At 44.0% G+C, this 24026-nt stretch overlaps 1 protein-coding gene across 1 annotated transcript in view; it reads left to right on the forward strand.

Annotated features, from left to right (window-relative positions):
* The window catches only part of LOC144668229 (retinaldehyde-binding protein 1-like), a 34695-nt gene extending 13451 nt beyond the window's left edge, over positions 1–21244 (forward strand). Inside the window, exons 2-8 of the mRNA XM_078529998.1 lie at positions 4483–4529; positions 7887–8018; positions 12393–12597; positions 14279–14457; positions 19180–19338; positions 19898–20008; positions 20837–21244. Of these exons, the coding sequence (XP_078386124.1) occupies positions 4518–4529; positions 7887–8018; positions 12393–12597; positions 14279–14457; positions 19180–19338; positions 19898–20008; positions 20837–20995 (957 nt within the window). The 5' untranslated portion in view covers positions 4483–4517 and the 3' untranslated portion in view covers positions 20996–21244. The remainder of the gene's footprint in view (positions 1–4482; positions 4530–7886; positions 8019–12392; positions 12598–14278; positions 14458–19179; positions 19339–19897; positions 20009–20836) is intronic.
* Positions 21245–24026: the final 2782 nt, after the last annotated feature.

The raw sequence follows: 24026 nt of genomic DNA on the forward strand, positions 1-24026 counted from the left end.
AATTTTAACTTCATTTCCAATCACGAGCCTGGATATCCCAGGTTAATATGCCTAATTTTCTGTGATCTGTATAATTTTCCAAATTGATTCAGGTTAAATATGAAACCTCATTTCTCTGCCTCAATTTTAAGTTCTGTGTATAATCTGGTCCATGGAGTCAGGAGAAAATAGGAATGTGCAGAGTAGCAGATATTAGAGTTGCCATTCTAAGATATATTTTAAATGACAATTCCCCAAAGTCACACTGTTAGCAGAGTATAACGAGGGCACACTTACTGAGTGAGCGCTGTATAGCACATCACAAACCAGCTAAACACAGAGGCAAGGCTTATATCAGAGATTGGGTTATAACTCAGTGTCTTCTGGTGACAGAGTGTAATAACTGAGAATCTTAAAATGAGGGGGTGATGTGACAGAGTAACATAGTTGAAAACCTTAAAGTGAGGGTCGAGTCTATAAACACACAGCCTATAATAATTGAGAGCCAGATGATCTATCATGTTATTTTTATCCCTTGTTCTCCATTATACATAACAATTCTGTGTTCAATTCATTTATCCCAATGGTCTTGAGTGTTCAGCATCAACTGTGGATAAGGAGGGATAGACATTGTGCTTCTGGACCCTCCAAATTCCCAGTTACCTGAGTTGTACCGAGACAGGAGATCACCTTCCAGATGTCGTATCTGCGGCCAACGTGTCTTAGCTCAGCATGGAAACTGAAGAGTATAACAATGAGCTCTCAGTCATTGCACTGGGCATTAATGCTGCAACACTACATGGCACTCTGTTTTCTCTCTTTTGTCAAAGCAGCTTATTTTCTAAACTAGCTCTATTCATTGAGTAAATTTCAATGATAACATTGAATAATTAGCATTTTGCTAAAGTTTAGGGCCAATTATTATTAATAACTCTACTTCACATGTGGCCAGCAATGCTCACACTTTTTTGGCTGGTTACTTCCCATAGAATTGGGAAGTTCTGTTGTAGTCACCTAAGAGCCATATTTATGACAGAACTTTACAGAAATCAGTAAACATCAAAGAAGCAAGGTACTTGCACTTTCCCTGGTTGTCTATTCCTGAAGATAAGCTTTTTTCCTGAGGGAAACAGGAACTGAGACATGGGATGCTCTGAGCAGAGTTGCACAATCAACTCTGAAGTTGAAGGGCTCATTGATGACGGAAATAAAACCTCAAGGATAAAACCTTATCGATTTACACACATACATTGAAGACAGACATGTGGAAGCATGCAGTCAAGGCTACAATTGAACATATTCTAATTATATCTCCCTATCCTCCAATAATAACATAGCCATTGTAGACTGTGTATCATCACTGTGTTTACAACAATAAGAACTTGCATTTATATAGTACCTTTAATGTAGCAAAATGGCCCAATTTGCTTAACAAGAGCATTGCTGAAGAAAGGAAGCCTTCTTTCCTGCCAATACACATGAAACTACAAGACTCCTTGAGCTAATCTTCATGTTTGGACAAGTCTTGAGGGTGTAATTAAAATGCAAATGATCTTTCTGGACATATCTTTGAGAAGTCATGAAAATGCAAAAGACCATTCCTGTGGTTAATGGCTGCTCTTCTCCAAATGATTTAAAAAACTGGTTTCACAACACTGTTTGCAGACTTTTTCACCCCAGAGTGGAAATCCAGAGATAAAAGCAAAAAACTGCGGATGCTGGAAATCCAAAACAAAAACAGAAACAGAAATACCTGGAAAAACTCAGCAGGTCTGGCAGCATCGGCAGAGAAGAGCACAGTTGATGTTTCGAGTCCTCATGACCCTTCAACAGAACGGTTCAACAGTTCTGTTGAAGGGTCATGAGGACTCGAAACGTCAACTGTGCTCTTCTCCGCCGATGCTGCCAGACCTGCTGAGTTTTTCCAGGTATTTCTGTTTCTGTTTTTGTTTTGGAAATCCAGAGAATGGATGTGAAAAAACTCTATTTTATCACGATGGTGTGTGAACGGGTGATACATGGACCCCATTGTTTGACAATGGCCGAGCCATCAGAAACCGTTTGTGAGGACAATGGGAAAAGATGCTCAGCTCACATAACAGAAACTAGGGCCTGAATTTTTCACTTGTTAGGCACGTGCGATTGACGGGTTCAGGAGCGGATGGGAAACAGGCCCCCGACCACGATCGACCTCCAACCGTCATTTCACACAGGCTGGGCAAATAACGGGCAGCCAGCGTGAAACGTGCACAGTGAAAGGTTCAGCACTGCCTGTGGGGGCAGGAAGAGGACGGGCACTGACGTCACCGCGGGTGCTGGTGAGCGCTCCCACTGAGCTCCCTGGAGGTGACAGATACCTCAGGGAGCTGCAGACCTCCACAGAATAAACAAAACAACAAAAGTGCTGCAAGATATGTCCATGCAGCACAATCAAGCACCTGAAAGCGAACCTTATAAAAAACCAGTCCCCAGATATCTCTTCTTATTTTATTTTCCCATGGAGATTTCATCCCGCCCTGGATCAAGGTTTGAGCAAAAATGTAAAGGCCGCCTGGCCGATTGGTCCATCCGCCAACCGTAAAAGTGGATGGGCCACGAAAAATTGCTTTCAAGTGCCTCCTTAATGGGTTTAATTGCCCCGCTTAATTGTCATCAGGCGTGCTTCCAGCTGCCTTGTGTGCCTGCTGAGCAAGATATCGCACGAGCGCGCGATGATGTCAGGACGCTCGGCCGACATCTTCTTGCATTATTTCGCGGCTGGACGGGTCGGGCGTGCGCCCGCCCACGGGATGTAAAACTCTGGCCTAGGTTTCTGATAAGGAGATTTAATAAGGTGCATTTTTGAAGCAGAGTGAAGGAAACATCCAGAGCAGCGAAGAAACAAGATCCCACCTAAGAAACATCACTAGGTAGAGACTCGGGTTGGCCTTGGCCTCTTTACCTGAGGAACCGGACCAGGGTTTTGATATTGTACCTGGACTGGAGGAGAACAAGAGAAAACTGCTGCTGTGAACAATAAACAACAGCGAATCCGTCTTCGTCAAACCTCCAGACTCTTCTTCAGCGGATCGAGAAAGGATTACAGGCCGGCATCCTTTCCAGACTTCACCCCAGGGAAAAGCAAGTGTGATAAAGGACTCTTGAACTCCTAGACCTAAATGCACACTACCTCATGTATTCACCATCTCTCCTTGAGTGCGTGTGTATCTGTATAAGAGTACGAGTGGCTGTGGTTGCAGATACATATATATATTTGGGTGTTGAATAATAAACATTTATGTTTCTTTTAAAACTTAAGAGAGAACCTGTCATTGTCTGTTCCTGTCAGCTACTGTACTCCGGGGTTGAACCACTTTTTAAACCATGCTGTCTTTAGTTAGTTGGATGGTGGAAAAAGCTGGAGCCATCCCTATTATCTTTTCCCTGTCCATAACATAAGCTAATCGGGGTCCAATGACATATATAGGACCTTGACACAATTTTGAGGTACCAATGAGTGGATTGTGTGTTGATATCAGGCATTGAGTGGCCAAGCTGGAACCGTTCCAAAACCAGGGAAGTTTCTCAGCTTTTAAAGAATTGTTTGTGACAGCAGGAACATGAATACTCCATCTAGCCTACTGTTGACCTGTATAATTGCTCCATAATGGCTTCCCGCCCCACTCCCACCCCGAAAGGTAACATTTTTGCTTGGCTATGCCTAAGAGCTGATGAAATTCCCACTCCTCAAACCCACGGACAAGTTTCTTCTGAGTGCTTGCTTTGCCTTTGTAACTCAGCTAAACAGATGAGGTCCAGTCCTCAAAAGGGTTCGGGCCAAACAGGAGGATCCCAAAGTCAACCCAAAATTAGAGCCACATCCCCTCTCCTTCGCAAAGACCATCCATTCCACCTCCAGATCTTCCTGCCTCTGCCTCTCACTTAGTCCATTTGTTGCTGAAGCCACGGATAAGCCTTTGTCACCCCAATAGCTCCAGTGCTCTCCTGGCTGGTTTCCCATCCTGCATCCTCAACAAAGCTCCTGTCACAAAGTCTCATGAATCCAAACCCTGCTGACTTCCAGTCCCATAAATTTCTTATAGCCTCACCCTTTCCTATCTTTGTAACTTCCTTCAGTGCCTCAACCCTTTATTCTGCTGATTCCAGCCTCTTGTACATTGCCCAGCCCTTTTGCCCCACCATTGGTGGCTGTGCCTTCAGCCACCTTGGTCCCATTCTCTGGAATTCCTTCCCTGCAAAACCATGCAAATTCTCACCTTCCTTACCTCCTCACACCTCTGTGAAGCAGTTTTCTACATTAACTGTGCCATGTATATGCAAATCGTTGTTGCATATTTTCTTCATTATCCACTGAAATTGATGGATTCTTGCTGGAGTATTATGGGAATATGGAGCTAAGACAGGTGGATAGAGTTAGGATACAGATCAGCCATCGAAGGGGCTGAATGACCTATTTCTGTCTTTATGTTCCTATGTCTGATCCTATCTTGTTTTCTGTTGCAGAGTTTAAAAACAAAGGCCAGAACTACAGAGATACAATGGCTGTGATTGTAAGTATGTGAAGAAATCAATTTTTTTTTTGCATATTTCATAACATCAATAGGCAGCATGATGTAAAGTGTGATCTCCGACCCGTCCACACAGCGGTCACACCCACATCATTGTCAGTCTGAAAAAGAGGGACTAGTGAAGAGTCTTTCAGTTTGTACTTTCAGAGTGACTGTGGTCCAGGTACAATGGGCTGAGTGCCCTTTTTCTGTGCCGCAGGCTTCTAAGTCAAGCAGCAATTTCAAACCCCTCCCAGTCTCCACACACCCCCTCAGCAGGGATTGTGAGTGACATTGGAAATCTCCACAAAAGTGGGAATCCTCCTATCCTGAAAGACTCCAAGCCGCCTTCAACTCTGAAATGAACTTTACGAACAATTTGAATCTCACTGTGGATGTTTAAGGCAGTACTGGGATCACCTGCACTTCTCAATTACAAAATGTCTCAATGGCCAGCGTATAGAGCATAGAGAATGTATTCTGATTTTTAAAAAAAATGTTTCATTGGATGTGATCTTCGCTGGCATTGTTGTCTATTTTTAATAGCCCTTGAGCGCTATCAAGTGGCATTTGCTTAGCAATTAGCTGCTCACTGATGCCCAGTTTGGGTTCCGCCAGGGCCACTCAGCTCCTGACCTCATTACAGCCTTGGTTCAAACATGATCAAAAGAGCTGAGCTCCTGAGGTGAGTTCAGAGTGACTGCCCTTGACATCGAGGCAGCATTTGACCGAGTGTAGCATCAAGGAGCCCTAACAAAACTGGAGTCAATGGGAATCAAGGGGAAAACTCTCCGTTGGTTGCAGTCATTCCTAGCACAAAGGAAGATAGTTGCGATTATTGGAGGTCAGTCATCTCAGTTCCAAAATATCACTGCAGGACTTCCTCAGGTTAGTGCCCTAGGCCCAACCACCTTCAGCTGCTTCATCAATGGTCTTCCTTCCATCATAAGGTCAGAAGTGGGGATGTTCACTGATGATTGCACAATGTTCAGTACCATTTGCCACTCCTCAGATACTGAAGCAGTCCATGGTCTAAAAGCAGCAAGACCTGAACAATATCCAGGCTTGGGCTGACAAATGACAAGTAACATATGTGCCACACAAGTGTCAGGTAATGACCATTCCAACAAGAGAGAATCCAACCATCGCCCCTTGATGTTCAATGGCATTACCCACTGAATCCCCCACTATCAATATTCTGTGGGTTACCATGACAGAAACTGAACTGGACTAGCCATATAAATACTGTGGCTACAAGAGCAGGTCAGAGGCTAGGAGTCGTGTGATGAGTAACTCACCTCCTGACTCCCCAAAGCCTGTCCACCATCCACAAGGCACAAGTCAGGAGTGTGATGGAATACTCCCCACTTGCCTGGATGAGTGCAGCTCCCACAACATGAAGAAGCTGGAGACCATCCAGGACAAAGCAGCCCACTTGATTGGCATCACATCCACAAACATTCACTCCCTCCACCACCAACGCACAGTAGCAGCAGTGTGTGCCATGTACAAGGTGCACTGCACAAATTCACCAAGACTCCTTAGACAGCACCTTCCAAACCCACAACCACTAACCTAGAAGGACAAGGGCAGCAAATAGATGGGAACACCACCACCTGGAAGTTCCTCTCCAAGTCACTCACCATCCTGACTTGAAAATACATCGCCGTTCCTTCACTGTCGCTGGATCAAAATCCTGGAACTCCCTCCCTAACAGCACTGTGGGTGTACCTACACCATATGCAGCAGTTCAAGAAGGCAGCTCACCACCACCTTCTCAAAGGCAATTAGGGATGGGCAATAAATGCTGGCCTAGCCAGCGAAGCCCACATCCCGTGAACGACTAATAAAAAAAAAAGGCAGTGGTGCAATGCTTTCATGAACCTGTGCAGTCCATGTGGTTTAGGTACATTCACCACAATGCCATTAGTGAGGGTGTTCCAGACCCACTGACAGTGGAGGACTGGCAAGCTATTTCCAAGTCAGGATGGTAAGAGACTTGATGGGGAACTTGCAGGTGGTGGTGTTCCCATGCATTTTTCCTTCTACCTAGGTAGAGGTTGTGAGTTTGGAAGATGCTGTTGAAGGAGGCTTGGTGAGTTGCAATCTGATGCAGACACATATAATCCAACTCCCTAGCCAGTCCCCATCCTCAGTCGGAGGTTTCCACACAGTTCCCGACCTGTTAACATCTTAAGTTAGGTCAGGTGGGAATCCAAAGTTGCAATTCATATAAGTACCATGGTTGGCTCCCTCAGTGAAACAGCTGGTTATGGGAGTGAGAGGTTGAATCAGAGAGACTAAGAAGATGCAAAGGTTGATCACCACTTTGGAGTAGAAGCACCACCAATGTCTCCTGTGTCCCTAAGTTCCAAGGAGGGAGTCCTGGTGATAGTGCAGAGGAGTTGATGCTGGTTGTGGACAGGCTGGGGCTTTGCTGTGATGCTTGGTTACCAACAGTAGAAAGTCTGCTGACACTCATTAAAATCATAATCAATAAGAATATTGATTAAGCAAGTGTCTAGAGAGAGTAGAACCATAACCCTTCAAAATTATAAAAGGTTTTGCTAGAGCAGATACAGAGAGAATGTTTCCTCTTGTGGGGGAGGGCATAGCTAGAAGACATCAATATAAGAAAGTCACCAAGAAATTCAATAGGGAATTCAGAAAAAAACTTCTCTACCAAAGAGGGGTCTCCCATTTAGGACAGAGATGAGGAGGAATTTCTTCTCTCAGAGGCTGGGTAATTGAATATATTCAAGGCTGAGTTAGACAAATTTTTGATTAACAAGGGAGTCAAGAGTTATGGGGGACAGGCAGGAAAGTGGAGTTGAGGGACATCAGATCAGCCATGTTCTTATCAAGTGGCAGAGCAGGCTTGAGTGGCCAAAAGGCCTACACATGCTCCTATTTCTTATGTTCTTGTGTGGAATGCGCTACCACAGAATGGGTTGAAGCAAATAGTATAGATGCATTTAAGGGGAAGATAGACAAGCATATGAGGGAGAAAGGAAATAGAAGGTTACGATAATAGATTTAGATGAGAAAAGCTGGGAGGGGGCTCAAGTGGAGAATAAACACTGGCATGGACTGGATGGGCTGAATGGCCATCCTGTATATCCCTATAATACGTAATAACCCAGCAAAGAGTCAATATGCGCAGATGGGCTGGTGGTAGGAGGGGAAGAAAAGAAAATTGGTGAGAAAAATGTATTTAATAAATGTTAACATATGTGTCAAAGCTATGCGGCCCTCATATCCATCCAGTCATTGACCACATTTGGTGACTTTGTTTTAGCAGCTTATAATTTTAATATTAAACTGTATAGAGTGTTGTAATCATTGTATTTCGTTCTTCAGCAATCAGGAACATTCCGGATGGTTTCTGAGGAGGAGCAGGCTCTCCGCAACAAACTTGAGCACCTTACCACCAAGGATCATGGGCCTGTGTTTGGCAAATGTGAGACACTGCCCCCCCACACGCAGCAGAAGGTCAGTAAGGGCGTCTTTGATGATCCCTGGTAAAGGTCTCACTGTAAAACCAGCAGCAGCCACCTCTCCTGGAGACGCCGCCTATAATGTAGAGCTGCCGGCCTTTAATTGGACGGCAGCTCTTGGTGAGCAGTTATTTTCCCCCACTCCCCCAGGCATCTTAAATCCCAGCGAAGGCCCGGCACTGGCCCATTAATTTGGTCAAGTCTCCCCCACCGAAGTGATGTGGCTTTCCCACTGGTTCTTCAACCAGTAGGTGGCAACCGCATTGGGAACATAAAATTCCATCCATGGTGTGAGATAGGATAGAGGCAACAGAATTTTGAATGGGGTTCATGTAGATGGAGTATGGGAAAACAGAACTTTGGGTAGGAGAGCCTTTAAATAGTCAAGTCTACCAATATCCAAAGCAAGGGCTTCAGCAGGAGATGGGCTGAGTCAGGGGTGGAGGGCTGGTGATGTTATAGAAGTGGAAAGAGGGGCACTTGGTGATGGAGAAGATATGGGGTTGGAATTTCGGATTAGGGTCAAATAGAAAGGTGAACAGTGGCTCTGCCAGAGAGGGGACATTTAAAAAAAATCTTTCTTGGGATGTGGGTGTCACTGGTCGGGCCAGCATTTATTGCCCATCCCATTGCCCTTGAGGGCATTTAAGAGTCAACCACATTGGTGTGGGTCAGGAATCACATGTAGGCCAGACCAGGCCAGGCAAGGACAGCAGTTTTCCTTCCCTAAAGAACATTAGTGAACCAGATGGGTTTTTACGACAATAGTTTCATGGTCATCATTAGACTTTTAATTCCAGGTTTTTATTGAATTCAAATTGCATCATCTGCCTTGGTGGGATTCGAACCCAAGTCCCCAGAGCATTGCCCTGGGTCTCTGGATTACCAATCTAGTTGGTAAATCTCTGGATTACAAATACCACTATGCCACAGCCTCCCCTAGAACTGGATTTCCAGGGAAAGGAGTTTCTGGTGAGGGCCAAAGACACTGGCTTGAAGATTTTCAATGTTTCCTCCTGAGTCATCAGCTAGAGGTTTGAGAGCAATAAGATTATAAATTCCCCATTTAACAAGCAGCACAGCATCACATGGGAAGCAACAGAGGGAGATGGTGGCATAGTAGTAAAATCACTGGACTGGTAACCCAGAGATCCAGGCTAATGCTCTGGGGACATGGGTTCACCATTGCAGCTGGTGGAATTTAAATTCAATTAATAAATCTGGAGTATTAATAAAAACCTAATCTAATTGGTGACCATGAAACTATCATCGATTGTTGGGAAAAAATCCATCTGGTTCGTTTATGTCCTTTAGGGAAGACCTGCTGTCCTTACCTGGTCTGGCCTACCTGTGACTCCAGACCCACAGCAATGTGGTTGACTGCCCTCTGAAATAACCTAGCAAGCCAAGCCACTCAGTATAGGGGCAATTAGGGATGGGTAACAAATGCTGGCCTTGCCACGACACCTAAATCCTAAGAAAGAATAAAGAGGAAAAAAGATTGTTGTTAAAGTATAGCAAAGATGCAATTAGTCTCGAGAACACAATCAACACCCAAGGTGCACTCCTGCAGTTTGCTATGTCAGCCAAAGATCTCGGCTATATCAGCTATTTTATGCTTCCTTTTGGAATGTTCAGCAGCTTTTACAGAGCATTCTCAGCCCACATCTGACCTGCTCTTCGATTTTAATGATGTTGTGACCTTGCTTTTGAATCCCTCTGAAGCAAAACGAAATAAAGTGCACATGCGCCGGGATCTACCTAGGTCTTCCAAAGGCACCTTTGTTGGATTTCACAAAAACAGCTCCTGAATTTCAAAGGCTCAGAAAATGAATGTGTTATGAACTACAGAAACTGGCAACCAGTACTGGCTTTTTTGTCTGGAATAAAACACACGCAGAATCACAGAATTGTTACGGGGTAGAAGGAGGCCATTTGGCCCATCGTGTCTGCACCGGCTGTCTGAGCATTTTAACTTCGTGCCAATCTCCTGCCTTTTCCCCGTAACCTTGAACATTGTTTTTATTTAGATAATCATCCAATGTCGCCTTGTGTGCCTCAATTGAACCTGCCTCCATCACACTTCCAGACCGTGCATTCCACACTCTAACTACTCGCTGTGTGAAAAAGTTTTTCTCACCTCGCATTTACTTCTTTTACAAAACACTTTAAAACTGTGCCCTCTGGTTCTTGAGCCATTTACGAGCGGGAACAGTTTCTCCCTATCTACTCAGTCCAGGCTCCTCATGATTTTGAAAATTTCTATCAAGCTTTCTCTCAGCCTTCTCCTCTCCAGTCCCAACTTCTCCAATCTTTCCTCATAACTGAAGTGTCTCATTTCTGGAACCATTCTCGTAAACCTCTTCTGCACTCTCTCCAATGTGTTCACATCCTCCCTATAGTGTGGCACCCAGAACTGCACACAATACTCCAGCTGAGGTCTAACCAGTGTCTTATATTAACATACACACAGACACAGCACATACGCCCAGACATACAAACATATACATGTACACAAACACAGCCTACACGGATATATGCACTGCATAAATATAGAAATATTGATGTTGAACACACACAAAGAGGCTCTGAATTCTTCCAGGCATCTTTACACAACAAATCGACCACTGGATTCATTTTTAAACATTTGGAAAATAATATCATGGTCTGAGTTGTGGTGAAATTCCATCAAGCTCTGAGTTGCTGGTTTGTTATATTTTATTAATCGAGAAGCAATCCCCATGGACAGACTGGCCTCTTGTTTCGCTTATTTGAAGTTCATGATTTTCCTTGCTTTTTCTAAAATACCTTTCAACTTTGTTCAAGTTTCTGCAGATGTGAGAATGGAATTGGTCTTTGTCTAATCTCTTTGGATGGGCTGTCATCTGGAAGCAAAATTTGAATGACTGGCAGTCTGGAGATTTAAGATTGTAGCTGCATTGCTGGAAAGCAATGGATTGAACTCTAAACTGCAGTGACTCGAATACGCCAGTTCAACGCAATTGTCTCAAGGCTTGTCTCATTTAGAATTGTTGTCATTCAGTGCACCAGTATATAATCTCTGGCTGCTCTCACAGCCCAGATCTGGTGAGGGTTGTGCAGGATCCCAGGTTGGCTGCATAGTGTCTATGGATTTATATTTGTAAGCAGTCTTGTGGGAGGGCTGCAACCATCTATCTAGTTGCTTGTGAGCTACCCTTTAGTCCCAAACTCTTCTTCAAAAGGCACCAGGGCCTCCAAAGTAGAAATCTGAAAAAAAATTATCTCGCACCTACTAAGCAGTATACAATGAGCAAGCAGTTTGCTGTCAAATCTATACAGATAATTGCCCTTTAAAAGGACTATCTTTATTATCCTTTGAAATGGGGTCAGTACACATTATGTCAGAATGAGAGAGAGACAAGACAAGAATAGCCAGGAATCGAGCCTCATTTACCATCTGCTTTGTTTAAGTGTCATAGAGCAGGCTATCTGAGTGCTGTTTGACATGTTGAAAGGTTCAAAGTTCAACCAAGTAACTTTAATGGACGGAATCATGTTAATAATGATCTTCCTTTCAGTGATGTTGCAAGTACCCAGAGCAGGTATTTATGTTTGCTGTAGCACAGCTATGTAATCCATTTAGTTCTGAAGGTGGTGGATAAACTGCAAACAGTAGATGCTGGAGTGTCTCGATGCAAGCATTTCATGTTCACCACCACCAACCTCCCACCGTCCCCACCCTGCCACCAGACCCACACCATCAGCACAGCTCTGACTTACTACAGTCCTGACGTAGCAAACATTTCGAATCCATCAAATATGACTTCTGGGACTGGTCCTGTCTTGTACTTGTTCTTTGTCAATAAGGTTGAGGAGGAAAGATATTGGCTGGAATTCTATGGGCCTGTCGCGTTGGGGGCGGGGCCATAAAATGCAGTGGGCCATTCTAAACTCCATTGACTTTGGCGGGAAGTTAAAATCCCGCTGCCGTAAAATTCCGCCCATTGTTAATTTTTCAGATTGCTTAACTGCTTAACTGAACTTTAAAATGTCATTTTATGTCTTCCATTTTGTAATTACTTTCTGCCTTCTTTTAAGAGTCTTAAACCACTCCTAACTATAGGTCAGTGGGCACATGGTCTGTTTGGAGGCACAATCCAGCATTGTTCTGAATGGGTTACCAGGAAGTGCACAAGAAGGGCACAGACTGACTTATTTTGCCTTTTCCTCCTCAAGTTCCATTCTAGACCATTTGAGATCAGGAATTCCCATTTGGTGCAGGCAAAAGAAAGCCCACTTTGTCCCAAACTGGGATACAGTCCAATATTGGCTTTAGACACTGCTAACTTCCTGAATAATGACTATAGAGTTTCTTTTCTTTCCAAAGGCTAAGGATGAATTGAACGAGACAGAGGAGAAACGAGTGTTATGCGTGAAAGAGCTTCAGAAACTTGTTCTCGAATCAGCTGACACTGGGGATGAGATCTGCAAGACTGTGTTTGAAAAGACAAAAGACAAAGATAATTCCTTCTTCCTGCGATTTGTTAGAGCAAGAAAGTACGATGTGAAAAGGGCTTACGAGCTTCTCAAAGGTGAACGATGAAACTGGCTTGATTAAGAGAAATTGGAGGTGTCGGCACCCAGCTCACTACCACAATTTAGAGATATTTCCCAGAGTTGGTTTTACACTGACCAGTTCTCTGAAATAGTATCTGATGCGAATTGCTTTATCTTCACTACTTGCTTTCCACTGAACCGTGAACGGAAGATCAACTTGTTACTGTAGTGATTGAACATCAATTTAAGCAATTCTCAGTTGATAAAGTGCCCGGTCCCAATTCAGCCATCAGTTGAACTGCGCAACCAATGAAATGCAGAGTTAACACCAAGCGGGCACTGAAATGATGTTGTGGCAAAGATTGTAGATGTCCCTGATTGGCTACATTAAGTGTTTTTCCAGTTAGCTCAGAATATCCCTGGGACTGAGAGAGCAATGCTTCCAAGGGAAGGACTGGCAGACTTTTGACACTTTGCCAATTGTTCCTTCAGATTTCCTTCCAACTGGGCACGGTTTGCTGTAGTGGTTCTTCATGTGTGAGTCTGGTTAGTAAGCGCTGAAAGGCTGTTTGATTGTGAATGGCATTATAGCTGAATCTGGATTCTATATCACATAAAGACCACCCAGGTGGAGCCCCCATACACCAAACCGGAGGAGGAACTTTTGTATCTCTGTTGTTCGAGGACACAAGATTAATTGTCCGTCCCTCCTCTTCATCCTGGCTAGCTCAGCACATACTGTAGGTTGGGTCACAGCCAGCAATAGCTTTGGTTTCTGCGGAATGTCCGAGCTCAAGTCTTGATCCTTCATTGAAATCTAATCAGCAAATGAGAAAGCATTTAGCCACTAGAAACTCAGAAGATGCTCATTAAAGAGGAGACAGGTCTCCTATGTCTGCTATAGAGTAATTACTCCTGATAAGACCCAGAGTTTTGGCATGGGAAAGTAGAGCTTTTCTGTGTTAATTAGTGGCCTCTCAATGTGAAGGTTCATCTCACTGCTCATGAGACACAGGCAAACATTGTCCAGTGATTAAGCAAAGCAAGAAATAACCAAATGAGACCAGGAAGAGGAGAAAATGCTGACGCACAAACAAAAAAACATGTAAACAAATCCTTTCAATAAATGGGAGACCAAGTAATTAAAACTAGATGATCTCCCATGGCATTGCTCACCAATGTGGTCTGGAGAATGGTTCGGATAGTGAGCCTGATTCTCCTTAAACATGACCACTTTCCAGCAGCTTACTCTTTCACCAGTCAGAGAATTACATAGATTTTGCAGCCTAGAAATGGACCATTTGGCCCAACTGGTCTATGCTGTATTCATGCCCCGCACAAAACTCCCCTCACAACACTTTATCATACTCGTATAACCTTCTTATCCTTTCTCCTTTATGTAGCTTCCCCTCAAATGCATTGCTGCTATTTGTCTCAACAACTCTACCTGATAGTGAGTTCCACGTTCTCACCACTATCCGAGCAAAGAGGTTTCTCCTGAGTTTCTGATTGGATTTATTAGTGACCATCTTATGAGGAAGATGCACAAAACAATCATCCCAACCTGAGAAGTGTACAGACACCACAACAGAAGACCTCATGCCTAACTGAGATAGAGATTGCCACCAATTTGTTACAAAATACTGAATATTGCGGTGTCCAAGTCCTGCCCTCAGCTGAAGAGATTGATTAATTCCAATTTGTTCTCTCCTATAGGCTATGTCCGTTTTCGGGAGCAATATCCTGAGCTTTTTGAAAACCTGACACCTGAGGCCGTACGCAGCACTATTGAGGCAGGTTACCCAGGCGTTCTCCAAAGTCGAGACAAGTATGGCCGTGTCGTATTGCTCTTTAAGATTGAGAACTGGGATTACGAGGAAATTACTTTTGATGAGGTAATAGAACCTGTCTCCAGTAAGGTTCAGTTTATTCTAAAATAACTGAAGAGGGTGTGTTTATCCAAACTCTTGTTAGAACCATAGAACCATAGAACACTACAGCACAGAAAACAGGCCCTTCGGCCCTTCTAGTCTGTGCCAAAATATTATTCCGCTAGTCCCATTGACCTGCACCTAGTCCATAACCCTCCAGATCTCTCCCATCCATGTATCTATCTAATTTATTCTTAAAACTTAAGAATGATCCTGCATTTACCACGTCAGATGGTAGCTCGTTCCACACTCTCACCACTCTCTGAGTGAAGAAGTTCCCCCTAATGTTCCCCCTAAACCTTTCCCCTTTCACCCTAAAGCCATGTCCTCTTGTGTTTATTTCTCCTAATCTAAGTGGAAAGAGTCTACTTGCATTTACTCTGTCTATACCCCTCACAATTTTGTAAACTTCTATCAAATCTCCCCTCATTCTTCTACGCTCCAAGGAATATAGTCCTGACCTGTTTAATCTTTTCCTGTAACTCAACTCCTTAAGACCCGGCAACATCCTAGTAAATCTTCTCTGCACTCTCTCAATCTTACTGATATCCTTCCTGTAGTTAGGCGACCAGAACTGCACACAATACTCCAAAGTTGGCTTCACCAATGTCTTATACAACCTCACCATAACATCCCAACTCCTATATGAAGGCCAGTATGCCAAAAGCTTTCTTTACAACCTTGTCTACCTGTGACGCCACTTTCAGGGAATTATGTATCTGAACTCCCAGATCCCTCCGCATTCCTCAGTGCCCTACCATTTACTGTGTATGTCCTACCTTGGTTTGACCTTCCAAAATGTAACACCTCACACTTTTCCTCATTAAATTCCATCTGCCATTTTCTGGCCCCTTTTTCCAGTTGGTCCAGATCTCTCTGCAAGCTTTGAAAGCCTTCCTCGCTGTCCACAATGCCTCCAATCTTAGTGTCAACAGCAAACTTGCTGATCCAATTCACCACATTATCATCCAAATCATTGATATAGACAACAAACAACAATGGTCCCAGTACAGATCCCTGAGGCACACCACTAGTCACAAACCTCCAGTCTGAGAAGCAATCATCCACTACCATACTCTGTCTTCTCCCACACAGCCAATTTCGAATCCAGTTTACAACCTCTCCATGGATACCAAGTGTCTGAACCTTCTGAACTAACCTCCCATGTGGGACCTTGTCAAAGGCCTTACTGAAGTCCATGTAGACAACATCCACAGCCTTTCCTTCATCTACTTTCTTGGTAACCTCCTCAAAAAACTCTACAAGGTTCATTAAACACGACCTACCACGCACAAAGCCATGCTGACTATTCTTAATCAGCCCTTGGCTGTCCAAATAATTATATATCCGATCTCTCAGAACACTTTCCAATAATTTACCTATTACTGACGTCAGGCTCACTGGCCTGTAATTACCTGGTTTACTTTTGGAGCCTTTTTTAAACAACGGAACAACATGAGCTACCCTCCAATCCTTCGGCACCTCACCCGTGGCTAAGGACATTTTAAATATTTCTGCCAGGGCCCCTGCAATTTCTACACTAGTCTCCCTCAAGGTCCGAGGGAATATCATGTCAGGCCCAGCGGATTTATCTACCTTTATTCGCTGTAAGGCAGCAAGCACCTCCTCCTCTTTAATCTCTATATGTTCCACGAAACTACTGCTTGTGTCCCTTCCTTCCTTATACACTATGCCAGTTTCCTGAGTAAATACTGATGCAAAAAAACTGTTTAAGATCTCCCCCATCTCGTGAGGCTCCACACATAGACGACCACTCTGATCTTCAAGGGAACCAATTGTGTCCCTTACTATCCTTTTACTCTTAATATACTTGTAGAAACCCTTTGGGTTTACCTTCACATTATCTGCCAAAGCAACCTCATGTCTTCTTTTTGCCTTCCTGATTTCCTTTTTTAGTATTTTCTTACATTTTCTATACTCTACAAGTACCTCATTTGCTTCTTGTTGCCTATACCTGCAATACACCTCTCTCTTCTTCTTAACCAGATCGCCAATATCCCTTGAAAACCAAGGTTCCCTATGCCTGTTAACTTTGCCTTTAATCCTGACGGGAACATGCAAACTCTGCACTCTCAAAATTTCGCCTTTGAATGCCTTCCACTTACTGAACACATCCTTGCCAGAAAACAACTTATCCCAATCCACTCTTCCTTGATCCTTTCTCATTTCCACAAAATTGGCCTTTCTCCAATTTAGAATCTCAACTCAAGGACCAGACCTATCCTTATCCATAATTAGCTTAAAACTAATGACATTGTGGTCACTGGACCCAAAATGTTCACCTACACATACTTCTGTCACTTGACCTGTCTTGTTCCCTAATAGGAGATCAAGTATTGCATCCTCTCTTGTTGGTACCTCTATATATTGATTTAGAAAACTTTCCTGAACACATTTGACAAACTCCAAGCCATCCAGCCCTTTTACAGTATGGGAGTCCCAGTCAATATGTGGAAAGTTAAAATCCCCTACTATCACAACTTTCTGTCTCTTACATCGGTCTGCTATCTCTCTACAGATTTGCTCCTCCAATTCTCTCTGACTATTGGGCGGTCTATAATACAACCCTATTAGTGTGGTCACACCTTTCCCATTCCTCAGCTCCACCCATATGGCCTCTGTAGACGAGCCCTCCGGGCTGTCCTGCTTATGCACAGCTGTGATATTTTCCCTGGCTAGTAATGCCACTCCTCCCCCTTTCATCCCTCCCCCTCTATCATGTCTGAAACAACGGAACCCCGGAACATTGAGCTGCCAGTCCTGCCCCTCCTGCAACCAAGTCTCACTAATAGCAATAATGTCGTAATCCCACGTGCCAATCCACGCCCTAATCTCATCTGCCTTTCCTACAATACTCCTTGCATTGAAATAGATGCACCTGAGAACATTTCTATCACGTACTGACCCTTGATTTCTGTCTATACATGCATTCCTCGCTTGACCTTTATCCTCCTCCACCTCACTATCTGCTCTAACACTCTGGTTCCCCTCCCTCTGCAAATCTAGTTTAAACGCCCCGGAGCAGCACTAGCAAACCTACCCGCAAGGATGTTAGTCCCCCTCCAGTTCAGGTGCAAACCGTCCCGTCGGAACAGGTCCCACCTTCCCTGGAACAGATCTTCTTTGTTCAAATTATCTCTTCTCCTCTCTTGAATTGGCTTGGAAAATCCACAGACGCTCAGAGGGATAATTTACAACTTGCAGATCCAGCGGCCATTATAGAAACCATCTGACTTTCCTTCTCTTTGATCTCAATGGCTGATGAAAATCAGACATTGTCCATAGTGGGAGCCTGACCTGCAACACCTGTTTTATACTCCAGCGCTCAGTTGAAAATGATCCCCACGAGGTGAGGTTGGATGGAGGGTGCACTGGATGCACCTGTCATTTGTTGGCAAATCAGGGGACTGATGCCTGACACCAGAAAGTCTTTCAGGCTCAGCTGCAGATGTTCCTGGTGTGGGCACAAAGCCAGCGAGATGTTGAAATCGGTGAGCTGCAGATTCTCAAAGGCATGACTTGTTGGGATAACTCCACTACCTCAGCCAGGTAGCTGTTCTCCATGTGTGAACCCAGGCGGTGAGTGCCAAGAGGCTGTGGAGGACATTGCCAACCTGTCCCCCCTGCCCTGCTATCCATACACACTTTCCAGCAGGGGTAAAACAACTGGAGTAGAAAGACTGATTGATTTTTTTTTTCCTTTCCCTAATCAGGGAACTGAACCCGACTGTGGTACCTCTATAGTGGCCCCAGCTGCAATCACGTAACTCTACAAAGAACAGTGACTGAAGCTGGGACCGAAACACTGCTTGTCAGTTGGCTATTTGACCATGAGAGGATACCACAGTTTAATCATTCTGAGGTTCACACCTGATGTATAATGATCAGGAACCGTGGTTGATGGTTCTGCTCATCGGCATTTGTGCCAATTGAAGCAATATTGGTGAAAATTCCAGACGAATTCAGCTAAAAGAATGGGCTTAGTTTTACCAGCCCTTTGGGGACAGGCTACAAGCACAAAGGCTGGCAAGGCAGCATGGGGAGGTGACAAACCCATTGTCTTCTTGCTGCCATGTCGTTTTGCCAGCAGCGGGAAAGATGGCAGATGGCCTGCCCATCTGGAGCCCAGCTGAGCCAAATAAGAGCTTCTTCCCACCTCTCCTGGCATTTTACCACAACTTGGTGGTCTCCTAGCAGGCTACAGAGTGGGGGCAGGTGAGCTCCTTGGTTCACGGAGTGGCAATAGCTGCTGCCATCTGCTGCACTCTCAGCGCCAGCATTGCCTGCCCTCAGCGACCCACCCCTCCCCCTCCACCATACTAGCTGGGAGTTGCCTGACTCCGGGGCCACCAGACCCCACTTACCTGACTTTAAGGCCATCAATGCGCCCTCATCCTCCAGGTGCAGCACTAACAGTTGCCACCAGTGGCGCTGTTGCGCTGCTCAGCTGCCAGTCCTTCTTAACAGAGAGGGCAGCCTTGGTAATAGCCACTTAATCAGTCACCATCAGCAAAATGCCGTCCCAGTCCCACTGCCTGTCGAGGCGTGCTTACCCCTCCCCACTTATGGTGAGACCCCAATGTAAAATCCGGCCCATCGTTTCTTTTGGAGATCTGACTCAGAAGGTAATTGCGAGTGATTTAGAACAGCTCTCTTTGTTGTTAGATCCTTCGTGCTTACTGTGTGATCCTGGAGAATCTTCTAGAGAACGATGAGACCCAGATTAATGGATTTTGCATCATTGAAAACTTTAAGGGATTTACAATGCAACAGGCTTCTGGCATCAAACCATCAGAGCTCAAGAAAATGGTAGACATGCTTCAGGTGAGTGTTGAAAGTTATCAAGCCAGAGGGAACTTAACTTCTCCCCATTTCATTTGGTCTCCATTGTTCCCCTCCAGCTGAGGGGTTTCTACCAGTGCTGCTCCAAACTTGTCACTGGGAGGAGCTTGCAGTGAAGGCCTATGATTTTCCTTCCCTCCTCCTCCCCCTCCTCGTCCTTGGGGAGTCCCAGACCTCCAGTCACCCCCTCCCCAAAGCAACTCAGCCAAAATTGGAAACTCAGTGGGGAGACAATTGGAACTTTTGTGGCATAATCATACCCTATTTGACAAACATACTTCAACTGGGCTGGACTTAAAAAACCAAATCACCAGGGATCAAAAGATTTCAAGGGACCAAATCACAAAAGTAGATGGTTTGATTTTAGCTGATTCATGAAATGATGTCACAAACACTGGGCTCTAAGAATTGGGATATTGTCTTGGTGTTGTCCCATACTTATCTGGTAGCCCCATCTCAAGACAAACTCAGATACAGCGAGCAAAGGGACAATGAGGAAAGTTCAATTGTTTCATCTCTGCTCCGCTTTTGGAATTTTCAGGACTCCTTCCCTGCTCGGTTTAAAGCCGTATACTTCATTCATCAACCTTGGTACTTCACCACCACCTACAACATGGTCAAGCCTTTCTTGAAGAACAAACTTCTGGAGAGGGTAAGTGAAAAACAAAGGGTATCGAATGTACTTTTAAGCACTTTTCCAACCTGTTGCCCTCTCTCAAGTTCTACTAAGGATTGCTCCATATGTTCTATACAAAAACTCCAAATAATTGGCTGTTCTGAAGGTCTGCAGCTCTTTCCTGTCTCAGGAGATCAAAGCTAGGCTTGGAGAATAAATTACTAAGGAAGGCTATTGAAGTAGGCAGTATAAATTGGCTCAAGAATTCCAAGGAGTAAAAAGGGAATGATAGATATGATGGGAAGGAAGGTGGATGGGTCACAGCTCTAGGCAAATATATCAAATCCATGCCCATGTTTAGTGAAGGAACTGTGACTTTCAAATAAAAACCTTAATGTAAACATTAAAAGACACAAAAGAAAATACAATCATTAAATTTAATGATGCTATTTTGAAACATGTTTTTTTCAAATTTTATTCAAGTATTTATAGTGGGTATTAGCAATTTCAGTTACTGAGAAGAAAAATGGCAGATGAAAAAATATTCAGAATGCATTTGAACAATTTATGGGAAACTACCGGCCAGAGAATCAGAGTAATCTAATCTAACTATAAAATAGCAGTGATTGTGCATCAGACAGTGTGACAACTTCAACAGTGAAAAGACTTTTCACCATGCCACTTAAGAGCTATTGCAGGTACTTGCAATGTGTTATCAATTAAACATGTGGCCTACATACCTAACTTAATATACAATTGCTTTATCCATTTAATTTAATCCTTTAGAAGTGATTTTATTTGCTATGGCTTTTGCCGAATTAGATTACTTCTGACATGGAATAAACATGAACTGTCTCTTTACAGGTTTATGTCTATGGTGAGGAACTGGAGGCGTTTTTTAAGGAGATTGATGCTGATATTCTCCCAGAAGATTTCGGAGGGAATCAAGCCAAATACAACGGCAAAATGGTTGCTGAGAAAATCCTCGGTCCGAGTATTGAGTCAGAAGATACTGCCCTTTAGTTCCCATAAATGGTGTTGAAGAAAGCCTCAAATAGCGAGGGTCAGGCTAGTTATTATATTATACTCAAGGGTTTTTTTTTAAAAAAGAATTGTCTACTTAAAATATTGCACTGCAAAAACTGAATTTTTCAGAATGTTTCCTTTACATAATTGGTGTTTTCATGGCAGGCCCAAGCTGCAACTAAACCATTGCCTCTTTTCTTGTTGAAATGTAAAATTAGCAATAAAGGGGTTTTATGAGAATCAAAATGCAGCTCCACCAGTGGCTTCATAAATGCAGACAGGCATGCATTCTTACATCACCCTATCACATCTTTCAGAACCACCTCCAATTGGTTAAATAGGTATTAGGTGAGGTGAAAATAAGAGGAAATACTGTAAGATCTAATTCAGGTTTACAGTGCATGTATACAATGCACAGAGTGTGATAAATAATGTTGGTGAGCTGTAAGTGCAAATAGCCAGTTGGCAATGTGATGTTGTGGTGATAGCAGACATTTGGCTCAATAAAGCGCAAGACTAGATACTAATTATTCCTGGATACAGGGTGTTCAGGAAGGAAATGGAAGGAAAGAAAGTTGAAGGGGTGGCTGTATTGATTAAGGAGAATAATACAATGTACTGGAGAGAGAGGATACCCTGGAGAGGTCAAGGACAGAATCTATTTGGTTTGAGTTAAGAAACAGTAATGGTGCCATTACACTACAGGTGTCTTCCATTGGCTACCAACTAATATGAAAGGTATAGAGGAGCAAATTTGCAGGAAAATTAGAGGGAGGTGCAAAAGCTATAGATTAGTTATAAAGGGGGACATTAATTATCCTAAGGCAGCAACAGTGTACAGGGAAGAGTGGGAGATGAGTCTCTGAAATGTCTTCAGGAGAATTTTCTTGACCAGGATGTTTTTGTCTCAATGAGGAAGGAGGCTTTGCTCGATCTGGTTCTGGGGGATGAGGTGGGTCAAGAGGACCAACTGTCAGTTGGGGAACATTTAGGGAACAGTGATCATAGTGTCAAAAGGTTTAGATCAGCTATGGAAAAAAGACAGGGAGCAACCTAGAGTAAAAATATTTAGTTGAAGGACGGCCAATTAAAATGGATTGAGAGCAGATCTGTCCTGGGTAAATTGGAATGAACAATTGGCAAGCAAAACTGTAGCAGAACAATGGACTGCCTTTAAAGAGGCGATGGTTTGGGTACAGTTATGTTGCCACAAGGGGGAAAAGTGGTCAGAGCCAGAGTTACTTGGATGATGAAAGAAATAGAGATGTTAGGACAGGGAGAAGTAGATGCTAAGCAGCGTTCTGGATGATCTCTCACATTCTATATTCAGTAAACTTGAGGCCATCCAAAACTCTGTTTCCCGTATCTGAACTTGCACCAAGTCCTGTTCATCCTGTGTTTTCTGACCAACGCGGGTTTCCAGTTAAACAGCGCCTCGATTTTAAATATTTCATCCTCATTTTCCAATCCTTCCAGTTTATATTAGAGTAATTAAAATCTCTCTTAATCTATAGTTTTTGCACTTCTGTATAATTTTCCTGCTTCCCTATCTCTGTAATTTCTTCCACCTCCACAGCCCTGCAAGATCTTTGCACTCCTCCAATTCTGGCCTCATGAATGTCCCTGATTTTAATCATTTGCCACCATTGGAAGTGAGAGACCTTGGTGTGCATATCAACAGGTCCCTGAAGGTGGCAAGATAGGTGGATAAGGTGGTAAAGAAAGCATATGGAATGCTTTCCTTTATTGGGCGAGGTATAGAATACAAAAGCAGAGAAGTAATGATGGAACTGTATAAAACACTGGTTAGGCCACAGCTGGAATTTTGTATACAGTTCTGGTCACCACATTACAGGAAGGACATAATTGCTCTGGAATGAGTACAGAGGAGATTTACAACAATGTTCTCAGGGCTTGAAAATTGCAGCTAGAGGAAAGATTGGATAGGCTGGAGTTTTTTCCCTTGGAATTGAGGAGGCTGAGGGTTGACCTGATTGAGGTGTATTAGATTATGAGAGGCCTGGATAGAGTAGATAGGAATGCCCTGTTTCCACAAGCAGGGAGGTCAATTACCAGGGGGCACGCATTTAAGGTGATTGGGAGAAGGATTAGAGGGGACATGAGGAAAAGCTTCTTCACCCAGAGGGTGATGGGTGTTTGGAATTCACTGCCTGGTTTGGTGGTGGAGCCAGAAACCCTCAACTCATTTAAAAGATACCAGAATCTGCACCTAAAGGGCTGTAACCTGCAAAGCTACGGACCGGGTGCTGGAAGGGGAGGTCCCCATAATCACAGATGCCAGTCTTCGGCCAATTCGATTCACTCCACGCAAAATCAAGAAACAGCTGAAGGCACTGGATACTGCAAAGGCTATGGGCCCTGACAATATTCTAGGAATAGTACTGAAGACTTGTGCTCCAGAACTTGTCGCACCCCTAACCAAGCCGTTCCAGTACAGCTACAACACTAGCAGCTACCCGGCTATGTACAAGTATGTCCTGTACACAAAAAGCAGGTCAAATCCAACCCGGCCAATTACCGCCCCATCAGTCTACTCTCAATCATCACTAAAGAAATGGAAGGGATCATCAACAGTGCTATCAAGCGACACTTGCTTATGATGAGCTAGGGTTTCTGGTATTGATACCTGCTCATTGATGCCAAGTTTGGGTTCCGCCAGGGCCACTCAGCTCCTGACCTCATTACAGCCTTGGTTCAAACATGGACAAAAGAGCTGAACTCCCAAGGTGAGGTGAGGTTAGGAATCGTGTGACGAGTAACTCACCTCCTGACTCCCCAAAGCCTGTCCACCAGCTACAAGGCACAATTCAGGAGTGTGATGGAATACTCCCCACTTGCCTGGATGAGTGCAGCTTCCACAACACTGAAGAAGCTGGGCACCATCTAGGACAAAGCAGTCTGCTTGATTGGCACCACATCCACAAACATTCACTCCATCCACCACCGACGCACAATAGCAGCAGTGTGTACTATCTACAGGATGCACTGCAGAAATTCACCAAGGCTC

Source organism: Cetorhinus maximus, chromosome 26 (assembly GCF_964194155.1).
Source record: "Cetorhinus maximus chromosome 26, sCetMax3.hap1.1, whole genome shotgun sequence".
Classification (NCBI taxonomy): domain Eukaryota; kingdom Metazoa; phylum Chordata; class Chondrichthyes; order Lamniformes; family Cetorhinidae; genus Cetorhinus; species Cetorhinus maximus.